This window comes from Tachypleus tridentatus, chromosome 12, assembly GCF_004210375.1.
Source record: "Tachypleus tridentatus isolate NWPU-2018 chromosome 12, ASM421037v1, whole genome shotgun sequence".
In the NCBI taxonomy this organism is placed as follows: domain Eukaryota; kingdom Metazoa; phylum Arthropoda; class Merostomata; order Xiphosura; family Limulidae; genus Tachypleus; species Tachypleus tridentatus.
This window is the reverse complement of record NC_134836.1, coordinates 98,704,117-98,724,299: the sequence shown is the minus strand read 5'-3', so window position 1 is coordinate 98,724,299 and position 20,183 is coordinate 98,704,117. Positions and strand designations below refer to the sequence as shown.

At 35.3% G+C, this 20,183-nt stretch overlaps 1 protein-coding gene across 1 annotated transcript in view; it reads left to right on the top strand.

The window, feature by feature from the left end:
• Positions 1–17,380, top strand: part of LOC143234124 (exostosin-1a-like) — an 88,781-nt gene extending 71,401 nt beyond the window's left edge. Inside the window, exons 4-8 of the mRNA XM_076471204.1 lie at positions 8,124–8,375; positions 8,842–8,937; positions 9,816–9,905; positions 12,283–12,443; positions 14,244–17,380. Coding sequence (XP_076327319.1) covers positions 8,124–8,375; positions 8,842–8,937; positions 9,816–9,905; positions 12,283–12,443; positions 14,244–14,613 — 969 coding nt within the window. The 3' untranslated portion in view covers positions 14,614–17,380. The remainder of the gene's footprint in view (positions 1–8,123; positions 8,376–8,841; positions 8,938–9,815; positions 9,906–12,282; positions 12,444–14,243) is intronic.
• The last annotated feature ends 2,803 nt before the right edge of the window (positions 17,381–20,183 follow it).

The following is a 20,183-nucleotide window of genomic DNA, read 5'->3' as shown; positions in this document are numbered from 1 at the left end:
TGCTAACTTCTTAGAAAGCTATTCCTCCCTTCTTTAAAGTTGCACAAATATTCTGCTCTCACAAATCGTTTTAAGTTAAGACACTCAAAATGTCACAGGAAATGAGAAATTTCTTTATGTAAACGTTTCCAAGTAATAAGCTGTTGTTTCTTGTAACATTACTGTCATACTCGTATTGTGTCTTGTAGTTTTAAAACTAACACAACGCGGTGCCTTTTGTGTGTTTGTGTTTTTCTTATAGCAAAGCCACAAAGGACTATCTGCTCAGCCCACCGAGGGGAATCGAACCCCTGATTTTAGCGTTGTAAATCCGGAGACATACCGCTGCACTAGCGGGGGGCGCGGTGCCTTTTATGGATTTACTAACTTTTTTCTTTCGAAGTTAAGATTAGTGATGGTTACTAATAATCTCTGATATTGCCCCTCAGTGACATGTCTGTGAACTCACACTGCTAGAACTCTTTGACATATACCTAAACGAGAGGTGTAGGCTAAAACACAATATAAATGTAAACCATTAATATTGATGTTTCCTTTAGTTGGCGTTGCAAATATCAGTAAATGTTACAAGTATCGTGTTTTCATTACTTCTTTTTTATAAATACACTAAATGGGGAGTTAAGCAGACGATCACTAACGGTTTCAGTATTTTAGGAGGAACAAGTGGGATTTAGAAACGGTTATGATAACGTTGACCACGTTTTTACTTTATATTCTGTTTGTTTGTTTCGAACATTCAAGTAACTGACCAACGGAAACCATCCCTAACAGGCCTGGCATGGCCTGGTGAATAAGGCGTTCGACTCGTAATCTGAGGGTCGCGAGTTCGAATCCCGATCGCACCAAACATGCTCGCTCTTTCAGTCGTGGGGACTTTATAATGTGACGGTAAATCCGACTATTTGTTGGTAAAAGAGTAACCCAAGAGTTGGCGGTGGGTGGTGATAACTATCTGCCTTCCCTGTAGTCTTACACTGCTAAATTAGGAACGGCTAGCGCAGATAGCCCTCGTGTAGCTTCGCGCGAAATAAAAAAATAAACAAACAGACAGACTAGAAGGTAAGTGATAGTCAACAGCGTTCTACCATGTGATGTGTTTTACGGCAACTGGACGCGAACCACGAGCCTTCAGGTTTACAGTGAAACAAGCTCACCGTTAGGACGCTCCTAGCACACGAATATTATGGGTATATCGGATCGTCGTTTGAAATCTCCATAACACTACTGCAAGTGTATTTAAGCTCTACTGGGGGTAATGATCTCTATTCAGATCAGTAATGAAACGAAACAGGAATCCACGTTTCAGTTTTTCCTCGAAGTTATTCATTTGCTTTTGCATGAGTTGCTTCATTGGGTTATTAAAAGTGTTATCTTTATCTAGATTATAAAATCAACCAGATTTGGGTATCCTTACCCATACAACTGTAGTTAACATGTCGCTTTCTTTTGTTTTGACCTGAACAAGGAATGTTATTTGAGCAGCCGGTTTCCAAGGAAACTTCAATAATTGTCTTCGATCAATTGGTAAACGAGAAAATTTAATAGATTTTTTCCTTCGTTTAGAAACTGTACTCACTGTTACGTCACTTATACAGAACATTGGAAAATCACTTTATTCCATCTTTAAGGGAAGAACAAATAAAAAAAAATGAACTCGTAAACAAAAATTTTCTTCAATACCAAATTCTTAAAAATCTACGAACGCTGCCTACTTCAATTTCTAACAAGTGTCAAATGTTTCATTTTACTTTTGAACTAGTTTACGTGGTTATTAATTTACGTCAAATATTTAACAAAAATGGTTATTTTATGAAGCCGAAACCAATACTCTAATTTTCTAAAGTTCTGCTCTCTGTTTTCATTCATTCAACCCTTTCGGTTTCGTTTGTTTTGAATTTAGCGCAAAGCTATTCGAGGACTATCTGCGCTAGCCGTCCCTAATTCAGCAGTGTAAGACTAGAGGGAAGGCACCACCACCCACCGCCAATTTTTGGGCTATTCTTTTACCAACGAATAGTGGGATTGACCGTAACATTATAACGCCTCCACGGCTGAAAGGTCGAGCATATGTGGTGCGATGAGAATTCGAACCCGCGACCATCAGATTAGGAGTCGAACGCCTTAAACCACCTGGCTATGCCGCGCCTCAATTCTTTCGGTATGACCATTTCACTGAGGATAGTACTACAAAGTATATGTCATTACGTATCTCAGTAGATGGTACAGCAATGTTAAAAGTTACTGCTAAAATACGCTTCTGGTGTGTATTTGGCTCTTTTTTTGTCTCAGATAATGAAATCTGTACTGTCGTATAAACAGTACAAAAGGCGTTAGTCCACTTAGTGTGTCAAATTACTCTGACCAGCAGAAATCGGCTACTAAAGATCCAGTAACGTCAAGGTCAATTTGTTTGAAAAGCAGTTTTACGATTCACTATTTCACCCAGACTTGACACAGCGCATATTTCTGCTTGGATGCACACCGACTGTATTATCTGTATTGTCACTTTACTTACGTTCTGGCATTACTGCAGTCGTTAAAGCTGTGAATTCAGAATGGTGACTGTGCAGAAAATTTTCCAGTGTCAAGAAGAGCTTAATGGATTTCCAGCTAAAAAAAAAAAAGACTGTTGGTATTGACAACTACTGTACGACTGTCTGTAAGGTTCATTGCACTTATTCACAGTTGCCAGCTAGCCAAAATGAATACTCGAGTATGTAGATGTCTGCGCTTGTTTGCTTGGCTGGTGTGAGACAGTTACTTGATATTAATTTGGCCAGAAACATTAAGGTAAGTTCCAGAGCCTTTAAACGGTTCTTTCTTATCTCTGCTAGTACCACCAGCGATACTAAAATAATTGATAATTTGCTGATGAAGCACTAGGAGTAGGAAGCAAATCCAATAAAGTTTATGTCTTCTTGTGGTTATGAATCCATTTGTACAATCTTTTTTAGGATCCACCTGTACTTTTTTTCTGCATATAATATCACTAAAAAAAATGACGAAATGCAACTTCCATGCTCAGTGCACGTTTTCTGGGCCTGAGTCTTACATCAACGGTTTGAATATATTGAGACGCCAGCTACAAGTCCTCGAGAATAACACTGAATGTTTGGCCAAATATAAGCACACCACTGAAATAGATTAAACAATCCTCCAATCGCAGTTCATACAAAGTCAACTACATCAACCCTAGCTGGTTGCGGGCATATTTTTGAGCCCAAAATACAAGACAAATAACTCGTAATCGTATCGTCTGTTAGAGTAAGAGTAATACCAGGTTAGCCCTTTTATTGAGTCAACTTGTGAGTAACCAAATCTCAGATTCAGTGAACCCATTCAGCAAGAACCTAAGAAGTATCTAAACATTTGATTCTATACAATAGCAACAATGTATCTTCTTGCATACCCATGTTCATAGGGTGAGTATTCTGTGCATAGTTTCGTTGTCTCTTAATTTCTCTTTAGATTATCTACTAACGTTAACCACACTTTCACCAATGACTGTGTTATCTATACAGTCTTTAAAATTCAATATGTTTTTGTAGCGCCCAGATCCCGTGTCAACAATGTTAGCCTACGTAGTGGTTATTCAATGGCATGGAAATCTCCGTATCTATGTAATAATACGTTACTATAATTTCTCCAAATATTCTTCTTGTCTGTTTGTTTGTTTGTTTATTTTGAATTTCGCTTAATGCTACACGAGGACTATCTGCGCTAGCCGTCCCTAATTTAGCAGTGTAAGACTAGAGGGAAGGCAGCTAGTCATTACCACCCACCGCCAACTCTTGGGTTATTCTTTTACCAACGAAAAGTGGGATTGACCATTACGTTATAATTACGTTCATCTGCTTATCATCCAGATTGCTCTGACACTAAGGTGCTGCTTTGATGTATAGTAGCCTTCTTCTACTACACTGCCTTTCGAATACTACTATCATTCGAAGCAAGTTTACTTGCTTCTGTGTGTACTTGCAGGTTAATAATCGACCTGTGCTATTTTTTAATTTCATGACATCTTACGTTACTACTTGTTCGTTAACAATAGGTTTCTTTTGTGAATTCTATTACTGTGTTTGCCAGAAAAACACTTACAAATGTTTTCATAACTATCCCGAATTGTGTTTAAGTATTTGGTTGTATGATTACCCTTTGATGTAATGTACTTAAGCTAAGAGCTGGAAAGCATTAATTGTCCTCCTAAGAACAATATTTTGCAACTTATTTTACTAAGGACGATAGTGGTCAAAACAAGACCAAGGTAACCAACAAATCAGATTTCTTGGTGGTGTGTAGATCCAAGCATTCCTCATAAAGTATTCCAAATAAACCCCCACTGGGCAAACAAAAATTCATGTTGATGGGTATTATGGGAAGTTTCGCTATCGAAAGTAAACATAGTCATGGAAGTCTATGTATCTAACGGGAACTTCCGTCCTTGTATCGCGCAAGTATACATCATATCTGGCCTCACGTTGCTATTTTCAAGCAAACCATTCCAGAGCATTGTTTAGATGTAGTTTGGGGTGGTCATGGTTTAAGCTAGAGTCATTCCTAGCTGGCACAGGATGAGAACCATGCCTTGTGAACTGCCTAAGCTCAGAAGTCTCATCAATATTCTTATTTGGTTCTAATTTATCGTTAGGATTTAGATAGAGTACAGCAGAGATGCCGATACCAATTCATGTTTATACTCTAATACTCTGAGATTGACTGGCTATCTCCAGAGTTTTAATATTCTCCTAGAGGCTGGTAATACGTTACTGCTAATATGGTCAATATTATCTTACTTGGCAATGAACTCCACATCGTTCAAGGATGGCGAATATTAATTGACTGGTGTCACGATATATTCTCCTAATCTGCAACAACTCTTCCCAGATAGTTTTTTTGTTGTTGCTGATAATGCACACCGTCTATGTATATTCAGTGTTGCTCTTTATCAATGAGTTCTCAACCCTAACTGATATTTTTCTCAGTATTTTATTGAATCAGAATAGCGTTAGAATTCTCCATCAGCATATTTCAACTGTTCAGCTGGTCTGTATCAAAATGTTCCATCGCATCAAGAGAAGTGACCTAACTTGAAGTCATATGTTTAAAGTTATCACATCTTTGTGTTTACTCCAGGAGTTTATTTTTACGATTCCACCGAAGTTGTTGATCTTATTTGCTTTATCCAAGCACTTCCTTTCTGGAGTCAGTGAAACTGGTTGTTTTGCCACTTTCCAGCTACGGGACCAACCTTGTTGGGACTTTTTAATTTTTTGTCTGCTATATATCACTTGTACTACACACGTTTCATCCACGTACAAATGGTGTGTATACATGAGACATATGAGACACCATTCTGATTTAGTGACTTTGTAATCCAATGGTAGTGGATGTTTAGAATTTGACATGTAAGCACTTCCGGTAAGTTTTTCCTTCCTTTAATCCTATAACTGCTGACGGTCAGCATTTTAAATCCATTTTCTTTTCTAAACTATTAATGTCTCAAATCTCTTATCGATTTATGACATTTTTGTTTACGAGACAAGATCTTAATAAGATATCAGCTATCCAAAATATTCAAACAAAATTATCTTTAATAATGCGATTAAACCTGCTTATTACAGCTTAAATCCGTTATTTGTTTTACGCAATAAAAATTCGATTTTATTCAATATTGTTGCGCAGTTCTTTTCAGTGAGCGTTGTATTAGATTAAACAAATTACTCAATATAATGCAATATAAATACCCTAAAAATATAACAATAAACTGGTAATTTTGATGGTCAATGAGTGGGACTAGGACAGTCGAGTCATGCCTCTTTTAGTTGTGCTTCTTTTACAACTCCAGTTATTGTGGTTGTGATTTGTTTGTTAATAGTGAAGAACCGAAATCATTGTCTCTATGATATAATTACCTGTCGTCATCCTGCTGAGACTGACAGCCTGTGTGGGCTTTAGAGTTCCTGACGGGATCACACTGACCAATGGTCAGATGATTATTTATTGAAACTGGTCTTGCCTATCTTGTTGTCGGGTGGCCTATATGCCTAAACTGGTAGCTTGGTCTAATTATGAAAAGAGGTGAGAGATAAATGGAATTAGTTGGAAGAGTGTATCACCCAATACTCATACAACTCACTTTTGTTGTCCTGTAAATGGCATTGAAGTATAATTGTGTAAACGTTAAATTGAAGATGGAATGAAATATGGAACAAAAGTACAAATTGAACAAGAATATATGAAAATTAGACGAAATAAAATGTTTACGCTATGAACACTCACTAGCGCCTGGTCATCACTGTACAAAATTCAGAATGTGACATTTTACATGTATTAAGTTTGTAAAATTCTTGTCATTTATTATTGCTTAGGCATTGCGGGAATGCATAGCTAGTTTTCAGTTTTTCTAACTTTCTCCGTTAACTTAAGATTTTCGTTTCCACATAGTTTTTTCAAGTGAATTACGGGTAACTTAGAATATTGTTTTTCTAATCACGTGTTTTCATACTTGACAAAAATCTATGCTACAGAAACAAATGATTATAACGTTGTTCAGGTGAACGTTAAAGGCTGTGGTTGGAATTTTTTCATAACATCACTTTGTACAATTGTTAGTCTTATCACAAACCGTGGTACGGAAGTCAAACAATAATGTATACTGGAACGACCAGTCTAATCCAATCGGGGAATTAGCAACGATGTACAAGCCACATCTCTCCAGGTAACATCGGATTTTCTCTCTTATCGAGGTTTCCGGAAGAACGAGCACGTGCCGCATGTTCGTAAAAGCGTGATGTCATTTCTTCTGAAACATACTGTACTATGATGAACTACTGAGGTTCTTTTGTCATCGATTTGACTGCCTCTTCTCCCCACCCCATACGAGCTATCTCGTGCTCTGCACGTGCCCTCAGACAACAGCCAGAAGCATCTTCTGTTAGTGCTTGGCAGTTTATTTGTTGCAAAGTCTCCTTGCTACACAAAATAAACCTGAAAAAAAAAAGGAAAAGTCAGTAACTATCTCGGATGGTAAATGAGTTATTAATTAAATAAAGGAAATATTTGGGTATTAGACTAATAGAGAATAAAATGAACGTAATGCAGTAAATAAGACACAACCTTAAAATAGAGCACAGTTTAAAATATTTTTAATTTAGACCAATCTGTGACCTCCAGAAAGTTGATATTACATGATGTCATCAAGAGCAAAACTCACCACGATTGGTTTGTTTGTTTTGAAGTTCGCACAAAGCTACACGAGGCCTATCTTCTCTAGCCGTCCCTAACTTAGCAGTGTATGACGAGAGGGAAGGTAGCTAGTCATCACCACCCACCACCAACTCTTGGGCTACTCTTTAGCCAACGAATAGTGGGAGTGACCATAACTTTATAACGCCCCACGGCTGAAATGGCGAGCATGTTTGGCAGGAGGGAGATTCGAACCCACGACCATGAGATTACGAGTCTGGCGCCTTAACCTCCCTTGCTATGCTCGACACTCACAATGACCTTTATCTTATATTATGAGCAGATTAGGAATGTAAAACTTTAAATGTAGCCAATCATGAAAACAGTAATACTTTTGATATGGTGCTTTGACCTCTGACATTTTACAGTTTAAAATGAATGAAAAATATCCAGGCAATATTTACTGTGCAGGACGGTAAAAGTGGACAATCACTTCTGTTTGGTCTTGTTATATTTTCGAAAACTATACATTTGGCTGCAGCGCTAAAATAAAAACCAGTTACGACATCAAATCGCCATTTTGTTAAACAAACCGATCTTTCTTAGGTTGATAAAGTTGCTATAGAGATTATGTGAATTTCAATGTAACAGCCTTTCTTGACTTCTAACAGCCCTTTGCATGGGGCTAAAATGTCAGAGACATACGTACATGAAAAACAAATTCTACTATGTCAGATTTAGATAATCCGTATGATAACTATGAGAAATTTGTTTTCACAAAATGAAACACTTAGAACGTATAAATTTCTCATTTGATCAAAAATTATGTAAAATTACTATGAAGTTAAAAAAATTTAGGTTTTTTACAGTTTTTAACGTTGTATGCGCATATATTTTTTTTTAAACAGTTACATCAAATTTTTATTTGTTTTTGGTAGATTATTAAGGATCGAATAAGTGCTCACACTGCGAGAAGTTATGTTATTTGGAACAGTCATCCTGGAGCACTTCTATCACTTCCTCAGTTCTCCGACATTTTGCGAGATTTTCCTTTTTATTGGCGCCACCTGGCAGCATCCATAAGCCCTAATTTTACAGCCATTATCTATGCTACTGTGCCCATTATGTCTTCTTCTTCTCCACTTGTACGTCTTATCAAGAACGTTGCCAAATCTTCGTTTGTTTCAAGAGTAAGTGCTTATCTGTGATGTGTTGCGGTATGTTATATTTAAACGTAATATTACTTCCGAAAAATGAAGTAAACAGAACAGTCCATGTTCCTTAGTTCTGTACATTCAATGCTCATTTTATTATATTTTAAAGCGACTGATTGGTTACAACGTGTAGTTTGTACAAAACGTTGAGCTGTTCCTGTTTTTTTTTTGTCGTAATCTAACTTGCTTTTTTTATACCTTCTTTAGTAAGGCAGCTGTCTACTATAATATAACAAATATTCAGTATAAAGTGTTAAGTACGTTAGTTTAAAACACTTTAATTTAAAACCATGCCTGCGCAAACTCATAAAAGCAATCAGACTTGTTGAGAGTGCAATACTAAGAAATGAAAATGTTTTGAAATTATGAAATAGGGGAGAAGAATTGTTTCTTTTTCTACTTCTGGTTATATTGTTAAATTCCTTATTATTGTTAATTACAGATTTTGGTTTTATGGAACGGGGAAATACCTCCCCCTATTGCCAATAAATTACCTCAAGTCCCTGTGCCGGTGAATATTATTCAGCCACCCCAAAAGGTAAGCTTCTGTAAATGTTTAGAACGAAATATTCCTCATAAATTCACTATTACGATTGGTTATTGAAAAGAACAATATATTTATATTCTACAGGTTTCAGCTGGTTTCTCTTCATTAATAAACTTTAATTTTCGATTGCATTTTTGAAAGACATTATTACAATTTAAATGTCTTTCCAAATGAAATTTCTCTAGGATTTTATTCCAGTGACACAAACAAGTACCTGTGGGTAAGGAGGTTAGGTGAAATTTACATGCTAAAAAATTGGATTTTGGTGCCGGTAGAGGACACACTGTAGTTAACCTATTTTGAACTTTGAGCTTGAAAAAACGATATATATATATATGTATATGTACTCGTACATCCATATACAAAAAAAAATATATGCCAGAGTTTGACAGTTAAAATATGTTGATTACAGTTTGTTTATGAGTAGAAACAACTACTACAATAATGTCAAAATAAGAACGTATGGTTCTTAATTCTGTCAAAAGATCCGAAGTTAAAAAATAGTGTTCAGATATTTTCACTGTACCTTAACATATGGTAGTTGTTATTACCACAATAATTATTTTGTTACTGATTTTTTATTCTGTCCATGCAACACGGGCAACACAGTTATGTGTGTACTGATCTTTGGAAATAATCTTTATAGTTGTATTTCGTACAAACCAAGGTAATTATTGAATGTATTTAGCGCTTATAAAGTTAGTCCAACCTCCTTCCAACACACTTCCAAGATTAATGAAACAATGTTTCTACACAAGTATTCGAATGTAATCACTGAAATTTAACACTATTTACTGAGTTAAATAGCTAACTAAAGACTCTAACGTAGGGTTTTTATATACTTTTATTTGATTTTTTTTCTTATCCAGACAATCAGTTCTCGCTTTCACCCGCACCCTCTAGTTCAGACTGATGCCATACTGAATCTAGATGAAGACGCTGTTTTATCAACAGAGGAGGTAATCTTGTTTTTTACAGTCTCCGAGTTATAATGCAGTGTGACAATGGTTTACAGTCTCCGAGTTATAATGCAGTGTGACAATGGTTTACAGTCTCCGAGTTATAACGTAGTGTGATAATGGTTTACAGTCTCCAAGTTATAATGTAGTGTGACAATGGTTTACAGTTTTCGAGTTATAATTTAATGTGATAATGGTTTACAGTCTCCGAGTTATAATATAGTGTGACAATGGTTTACAGTCTCCGAGTTATAATGTAGTGTGACAATGGCTTACAGTCTCCGAGTTATAATGTAGTGTGATAATGGCTTACAGTCTCCGAGTTATAATGTAGTGTGACAATGGCTTACAGTCTCCGAGTTATAATGTAGTGTGATAATGGTTTACAGTCTCCAAGTTATAATGTAGTGTGACAATGGTTTACAGTCTCCGAGTTATAATGTAGTGTGATAATGGCTTACAGTCTCCGAGTTATAATGTAGTGTGACAATGGCTTACAGTCTCCGAGTTATAATGTAGTGTGATAATGGTTTACAGTCTCCAAGTTATAATGTAGTGTGATAATGGTTTACAGTCTCCGAGTTATAATGTAGTGTGACAATGGTTTACAGTCTCCGAGTTATAATGTAGTGTGATAATGGTTTACAGTCTCCAAGTTATAATGTAGTGTGATAATGATTTACAGTCTCCGAGTTATAATGTAGTGTGACAATGGTTTACAGTCTCCAAGTTATAATGTAGTGTGACAATGGTTTACAGTCTCCAAGTTATAATGTAGTGTGATAATGGTTTACAGTCTCCGAGTTATAATGTAGTGTGACAATGGTTTACAGTCTCCGAGTTATAATGTAGTGTGACAATGGCTTACAGTCTCCGAGTTATAATGTAGTGTGACAATGGCTTACAGTCTCCGAGTTATAATGTAGTGTGATAATGGTTTACAGTCTCCAAGTTATAATGTAGTGTGACAATGGTTTGCAGTCTCCAAGTTATAATGTAGTGTGACAATGGTTTGCAGTCTCCAAGTTATAATGTAGTGTGACAATGGTTTACAGTCTCCAAGTTATAATGTAGTGTGATAATTGTTTACAGTCTCCAAGTTATAATGTAGTGTGACAATGGTTTACAGTCTCCAAATTATAATGTAGTGTGATAATGGTTTACAGTCTCCAAGTTATAATGTAGTGTGATAATGGTTTACAGTCTCTGTCTTATAATGTAATGTGATAATGGTTTACAGTCTCTGTCTTATAATGTAGTGTGTTAATATGATTTAGTAAAAGAACTCTTCTTGGTTGGTTTCTCAATTGCTTGGGTCTCCAGATTCCACAATGATGAGTCTGAAGGCTCAAAGTTAAAAACCTGGTTTCAAACACAGCACTGGTGACGTCGTGGTACATTGTGACGAACTACAAACAAATAAGTAAAACCTGTTGTTTGGTTTGTCTTTATTTGTTTCTTTATTTAGGATTAAGTCACAGAGATACACAATGGGCCATTTGTGCTCTGCCCACAACGGGTATTAAAACCTGGTTTCTAAGCAGTGTGAATTCACAGTCATACCTCTGTGCCACTGGGGAACGTTTGGTTTATCATCCGATGCTCACCAGGAAATCTATGGACTTTTAATGCTAAAGTCCCGAGTTCGATTCCTTAGGGTGGGCAGAACGAAAGTAGTTCATTGTGTAGGTTTGCGCTAAGGAAGCATAATAAAAGTTAAATTTTTAAGGGTATTATATACCATGTTTGTATCTGTTATTATTTTCTGCATATAATTTCCATAAAACATAACTCTAATTTGATTAATACTTCTTTTTGAACTCGACTGCTTAGGAAGCGTTTGAAGGTGTTCGTTTTGATTTTTAATCACTGTCGTTATAAACGAGAGTGTAATTACTAGACTTTGTACGTTAAATATCGGTTTTACAGACTCAAACAAAAGTTTATGATAAACACATGGGGGATTTATAACAATAAATTTACCCATGTTATTAGGCCTGGCATGGCCAGGTGGATAAAGCGCTCGACTCGTAATCTGAGAGCCCCGTTACAGCAAATGTGCTTGCTCTTTCAGCCGTGAGATCATTATAAAGTGACGGTCAATCCTACTATTCGTTGGTGAAAGAGTAACCCAAGAGTTGGCGGTGGGTGGTGGCGACTAGCTGCCTTCGCTCTAGTTTTCACCGCAAAATTAGAGACGGCTAACGCAGATAGTCCTCGTGTAGCATTGTGCGAAATTCCAAACAATAGAAACCCATGTTATTATGGTATAAAAAGTTTATTCAGATTCGCAATATGTCATTTGAGATTCGTATCAACCTATAACCAATAGATAATGATTCAAAATAATATCACTTACTAATTAATTTCTCTGCAGGTTGACTTTGCTTTTAAAGTATGGCAATCATATCCAGAAAGGATTGTTGGATATCCTGCTCGATCACATTACTGGGAAGAGAGTAAATCCTGCTGGGGGTATACCAGTAAGTGGACCAATGAATATTCGATGATCCTCACAGGGGCTGCTTTCTACCACAGGTAAGAATGCATGCTAAAATTCAACTACTGTTATATTTCAGGTGTGATTTATTGAAATTAAGGTCTCACACTGAAGAGGCCAACTCACCACAAAACAAATGGTGAAAACTGCTAGTTAGTTTAGTCCTGTTTTGACCATTGGTTTTTATCGTTTGTTGGAACCTAGTGATCGAAGCGCTGATTCTGAATGGGACTTGATTGTGTACTGATACTTACAAGATTCCAATGAAGTGCTGACCCACACTGAATTTACTCGTATTTTGTATTTTACGAGAATTCAGTAATGTGCCATTTTATATGACTCCATGATTCGTAGGCTCGTAATGTTTGCTAATTTTCTCACTTGAATTTACTAGCGTACTGGTTTCAATAGGATTCTTCCGGTATATGTTTTCTTGCTGGAATATAGCATAGCGTCAATATTAATTAAATCTGATGGTACGCCAGTTATTAACAGTTTCTACTGAGCTAATGATTATTACAGAAATTCATTGATTTACCGATTCTCAATAAAATCCACAATTTCAGAATGGAACCTACTGATGTACTGTTGTTATTGGAATATACTTTACATTATCTCGAAACTGAAACTACTGACGTAGTATTGTCATTGGAATTTACTGGAACTCAGTTATTTATTGATTATTAGTGACATCTACTGCCAAACTGGTTTTAATGAAACCACTGTTGATGTTGTTTTTAATATTTTGTTCCGGTTTTATTCACTATAGATTTCATTTTATACTTTTATTGTACAGAAGAACAACAATATTAGGTTATACTTTTGTTGCTAAGCTGGATGACATAAAAGCCAGTCCCCCGCTGGTCAGTGTTAAGTTTATGGATTGGTAACCCGCAAATCAGTGGTTCGATTCTTCTCAGTGGACTCAGCAGATAGCATGATGTGGCTTTGCTATAAGAAAACACACACACACACATAAAAGTCATTGTCAGAACGTAGTGTTACTAAAACACACTGACTTTTCTATATTTATTAGAAGCTGTTAATCTAACTGATTTTTGCCAATAATTATTCCATGAATACGCCACGAATGTATTTCACGAACGATCTTAATTTTGATTGGTTCATAAAGGACATATGACTGCCTCGACTGTAGTTTTCTGTATCTTTTTTTGGTGAAGTTTGATTTCGTAAACTTTATTTGTTTTAGTTAGCTATGAAATGCGAGGTTAAGGTACACTATCGAGTGGGGGAAGGATAGCACTAGCCTTATCATCTGTGGCGAGCCATACTAGTGTTATTCTATAAACACTACTTAACCAAATCCTTTCCATACTCTGACTTTATCCATTAATGCGAAAGAAGCAGATTTTGAAACAAAATAAAAGATCTTGGTTTATATATGAAAGGACTGGTCTAAAACACATTAGAAAAATACACGTTCTTGTGACAGACAAATCCATACGTGGTGTTTTTCAGTTATTTTCATCGAAACGAAATCAGTGACAATGATGAATTATAAAATCCTGTTTTGTTTTTTTAATCAGTTTATAAACATCGTATTTGGAGACACAATGAAGTAAGTGTGTTAATAAGTTCACTGTCTATGCAACCCTTCAGTTTCTCTTGTGTTTTATCTTTTAAATAATAGCAGAGAACTAATATTTTAAAGATATAGTGACCTTTCTGCTGGTCTTCTCGTATATCTGACAAATTTTTGTAACTCTAACTCTGCAACAATTAGAAGCAATCAATTTATTTGTTTCTTTACAACCTGAAGAAGATATAAAATCGAAAACAAAAGTTGTCGACAATAATCTGGCATTGTTTATTTTCAGGTACTACAACTATTTGTACACTTTCTATCTACACAATCTATTGCACAAAACTGTGGACCAATCGCAGAATTGTGAGGATATTCTGATGAACTTTTTAGTCAGTCATGTGACTAACTTACCACCAATCAAAGTGACCCAACGAAAGCAATACAAGGAAAACATCGCAGCAGATGGCAAAACGTACCCAACTCCTTGGAATGACCCTGACCATTTTGTCCAAAGACAGATCTGCGTGAACACTTTTGTTGACGCATTTGGATACATGCCTTTGGTGAGGTCTAGTCTTCGCCTCGATCCAGTTCTCTTTAAAGACCCTGTGTCCAATTTACGCAAGCGATACCGGAAACTGGAGCAGGAAGTCTGGAAATGAGAGTTAAAAGAGTTTTTTAAGTGCCATTAAAGTGATTGTAAAGCATAGGCGTCGATCAAGATCTGATTCTATTCACAAAATAAAAGAAAAGAATTCTTTGGCTGGCCAATATAATGTTTGGAAAAACAGCAATAATAAAAATCTCGATTTTTGTGTTCTACTGATTACAGTTGTTAATCTGACTATTGAATTGGTAGACAAGGTCAGCTATCAATCATGTGCCACCTAATAGTCTGGCTACACCTCTCTTGATTCTTCAGAATACTCACATGTTAAAATGTAAATAACAGTATACTTGTAATACTACACCTAAATTAGAATAGTTCTGCCGTTCGCCGTGCTTTTTGTCTTATCAGTAAATCAGGCGCATGTTGACCTGTGATCATTCAATACCAGGGAAAGGTATGGTCCATATGAAATATATTATTCATCGCGAAGCACTAAAAGACAAAAAGAAAGAGTACTATTTATATAGAAAAGATAATTCTGATAGTAAAAACATTTGGTTTCCGTGGCATTGGTAACGTGCAGAACATTTCATGGAATCTCAGACTTACGACACCTTTCTGCTTAAAGATAATTTTTCAGTGTTGAAGAGAGACTCTAACTGACATCTGGTATCAGCTCCAAGCTCTTGAAACGGAGTGAGAACTGGAAAAAAAATACTATAGCTTACTGAACGAAAAGTAGAACACTTCACTGCAAAAAAAAATCAAAACACTAACATCAACTTTTTACAAATTAATTAATAAAAGTACTAATGTAACTAAATATGAAAAACGCGCTATTTTGTATCCGTAAACATAATAACATTTCGCTTTAGTATTAACGTGACACAGGAAACGTGAATTATCCAAGTGTATTCTCGTTTGTTTGTGCAGGTAGTGACTCTTTTTACATATAATTTAAAATAACGATGCATCTCAATAACAGTATGTGGTTTCCACTATTTACGTATTTCGTTAATACGTAGCTATCTATTACGTTCCAAATATTTAAGAAATATAAGTATTCTTTACAACTCAGTCAAGCATTTCTATTTTAAGCTCATAAAAATTTATCAGAACAACAACTGATTTCAGTTTTCTAAGAGATATAATTCAACTTCACCACTCTGTAACACGACAAGACTGTATATTTTGCGAACTACAAACATAAAGTTATATGTTTTGATATACCTTATTTATATTCCATGTTACGAATTTGACATTCTTTTTTAAAGTAAAATATTTTCATTTAATATATTTTCTTGCTCTTAAGGTAGGTTACTAAACAACAAACATTCAAAAGGTGACTTCACACCAAACATGCTTGCCATTTCAGCCATGGGGGCGTTATAATGTCACGGTCAATCCCACTATTCGTTGATAAGAGAGTAGCCCAAGAGTTGGCGGCGGGTGGTGATGACTAGCTGCCTTCCCTTTAGTCTTACACTGCTAAATTATAGACGGCCAGCGCAAATAGCCTTCGTGTAGCTTTGCGCAGAATTCCGAAACAAACAAACCAAGAATTTAAAGAAGAATAAACGTTACCGGCTGTTACTTCTATTACCAAGTGTGGTCGAAACCAAATTATTGAAAATTGTAAATAGTTTAACTTATTTAGCAATAATTATTACTTGCAACCCCAATTAAGTTAAGATATGCATAAAGACGGATACTATTGTTGCCAATAGTGCTGGTTTTTTTCAGGGTATAAATTTCAATTATTCAACTAACCAGAAAATTCATTATTTATTTTCTTTCGTGTGTGTTGGTGTACTGGATACATATTAATACTAGAAATAAACGACTTTTATCAGATGGTCTTTTTTATATTCTCCAACTGTTTGAAGTAAATGACAAGTTAATGGGAGGTTGTGACTAAACTATTCATTATGATGAGCCTATAACCTACGTTTTTGTTCCCAGATAAAGATACTGTTAGGTAATGTACCATGGAGCACGAGGATGGCTTTTGCTATTAACTTTTCTGCATGGATTATTACTTGTTACAAGATAACGTATTTTGCTCACCATGGCTGGGATATGACTTCTTGCAGGTCTTTTTATGGTGCCCTAAATTGATTCATATTCCTTTGTTTTCAAATTATATTGCTTACAAAGGATACTCTCGTCTCGCAAACTCTAAATCTCCGAACTTAACTCGTCTTTATGATCTGGCTGTATCAATATCGTGAGTTGGATAGGACTGTTGCATACACTTCCCAAAGGCAATCACTTTTTCAAGGCATCAAACTTCCTACGTAATGCCAAATAGTATGAAAATGTAATTTTGATTTGTTCCAACTCGACTTTTTATTGGCTGTGATTGTCATGTGACCTGCTAGTTTGCATGCTAAAATTTGTTTTAACACGACTTAGTCATTCCTCAGTATAAAGCTGTTTTATAAAATTTGTAGAATATCATGTATGACATTCAAGAACTGAACACTCAACTGTCATATCATTTTCAAATTAATGGTGTTGTATTTAAATGGATAAAATATTTTGGATTAGTTCATTTTTAAAATTCAGTTTGAATATTCTCAGTTCCTGTCGTTTGTAAGATTAAGCCTGTGTTTAATACGTTAGTCTATATCATTGATATTTAAGGACTATTATAGCGTTGTTATACTGAAGTTGAACTGTTGATTTAAAATGGAAAGTAGATTAAATTAGAAACTATAATAGCAGTTTCATTTCAGGCTTTTTCTGTTTTTTGAAATAAGTTCGTTGCCACAAATATGTATTGAAAAAGTACACTTTTTTGCATTAAAAACATTGTTTATCACAATTTTTCACTTGTTAATTGATGGGTCTTTGATTTATTAAATAGAAAAAAATCATTTGTATTAATGCCTTTATTAATACCTTTTAAAAAGACCAGATTTCCTTCCTGCCACTTATAAAATTCTCTGTTTTAGACTATTTAATTTATGAGGTGAATCCGTATTTGATGTATTAATATATTAAATTATAAAGCTAAAATTTCAGTGTGTATGTAATCGTTAACAGATTTTGTAAACGTTTATTTTTTAGGTCTTGTTGCTCCAGCTTTCCTGCAATAATTCAGAAATCTAGCATTATACAATTATTGAACTCTTTTGGAAAGTAAAGCTAACGACAAATTCATTAGTAAAGTGTTATTTGCGGAGTTATTTTATACCTTCTGTTTCGAAGTTCATCCAAAGACAACGTAAGCACCTTGACAACTTCTTTTTTCAATATCTAAGTAGGCGAAAAAAACACACTAGATGACTGTTTTTGTAGGCCCGGCATGACCAGGTGGGTTAAGGCGTTCGACTCGTAACCTGAGGGTCGCGGGTTCGAATCCCGGTCGCACCAAACATGCTCCCCCTTTCAGCCGTGGGGCGTTATAATGTTACGGTCAATCCCACTATTCGTTGGTAAAAGAATAGCCCAAGAGTTGGCAGTGGGTGGTTATGACTAGCTGCCTTCCCTCTAGGCTTACACTGCTAAATTAGGGACGGCTAGCGCAGGTAGCCCTCGTATAGCTTTGCGCGAAATTCACAAAGAAAAACTGTTTTCGTGTATACATCTTCTGAATAGCCACTATTTTCGATGAATAAGATTTATAAAAAAAAAAGTGAATTTACGACAAAGATCCGCCGCTTAATGATATAGTCACCAAATCATTATGTATATTTTAAAGGTTTTGTTATTAAATATCTAATGTTGAATATGTCATGATGGTTAAAGCGGAAAAGCTGAATTAATTAATATATTTTTTTATTTAGTCCTTGATTAGAAATGAACAGGTCTATCATACAAAATGGTAATTTGTATGATACTTAAAAATATATTTAAAAATATTTATTCTGTAATTAGTTAAACTGTTTATTTCTATTCATTGTTGGCTAGAATGTTGAAAAACATCCATTTAAGACAGTAGATTTAGATCGGATACGTTTCAGTTTATGACATTGGAAGATTAATCACACGTATAAGAAAAATTTGACTTCAATTAGTTCGAACGTTGTTGTGATATATCGAGTGAGTTTCTTATTAAAAATAAATACCCCTATCAAATGATAACACCAATGTTTCTTTATGAGATTCGTTAGTGTCATAACAATAATCTATGGACTTCATTATACTGTTGAAGTATTCGTTATAGAATGAATTATTCGTGTTTTTTTTTCCAAAATGTTTCGGGCTATTGTTATGAGGTATTCCTGTCGAAAACGCAAGTTTAGGAACAAGACAAAATCAGCACGTGAGTGGCTGATTAAAATTACAAGTAACAGGGGACCTGGATAATTACACCTCTTTACTTAAGAGATATTAAATTCAAAATTACCACGTCAACATATATTGGATAATATTATTTCAGAAACTTTATTTGTATAAGCAAAATGATTATACATTAATATTTGTATCTTTGTTTTTAAAAAAATTAGTTGTTAAATTTCATTTTTAACTGTGCTAGTAACAATATTTGCATATTTACTGCTTCAAAACCAAATCAATTGTTACATTTAGTTTCTGTGTATAGCAACATTTGACTGTTTCAAAACCCATTTATATCGTATTATATTATATTATTATATTTTATTCTGTCTCCTTATACATTACTCTTCTATGAATTTGGGGCTTAAACCATTTATGATAATTGAAGAATTTATAGTTACAAAGTTTCATATAGTCTCCCAATGAAATAACCATAATTATACGGATTTACAACATTACGCTCGTGGGTTTGGACCCAGCAGATTGCTTAATGTGGCTTTGCTGTAAAAAACAAACAAACAAACGAAAGTTTCGTACAACTTTCCACAACCCTTTTAATGGTTCAGCGGTAAGTCTGTGGGATTATAGCACTAACAATCCGGTTTTATCTGTGCTTAACTACAAACAAATCAGTTTTCAAAAAATAATAATTAGTCCCACCCTCGTTGGTTTGTTTGTTTTCGAATTCCGCGCAAAGCTACACGAGGACTATTTAAGTTAGCCGTCCCTATTCTAGCAGTGTAAGACTAGAGGGAAAGCAGCTAGCCATCATCACTTACTGCCAAATTTTGGGCTATTATTTTACCGACGAACAGTGGGATTGAACGTTACATTATAATGCTCCCACGGCTGAAAGGACGAGTAGGTTTGGTGTGACGGGGATTCGAACCCGCGATTCTCAGATTTCAAGTCGAGTTCCTTAACCACCTGGCCACGTCGGGCCCCCTCGTTGGTAAGTAGCGACTTGTCTTACCTCTTCATCTTACTGTTAAAGGCTGTAACATTAATAACTGAGGACATATCTAATTCATGTGAATCCTTTGACAAAGATAAGTTAAACACTTCATTAATGTTAATAAAACAAATAAGATGAATTGTTCGCCAGTTTGAAATAAAGTGATTAACAAATAAGAGAACAACATTTCGGGTTTCAAGTGAGAAAACTTTTCATAATCATGATTTGCTACTAACTGATCCTTATTCGCAAGCGATGTCATCGCATGACGTCTGAAAAAGGAAAACAAAACTATTACTTTTCTTTTCAACACTCCAAAGCTGTTAGTATCTTGTTTTAGTTAGAAAATTTCAAATGTTCTGTTGAAAATGTTTTATGTTTTT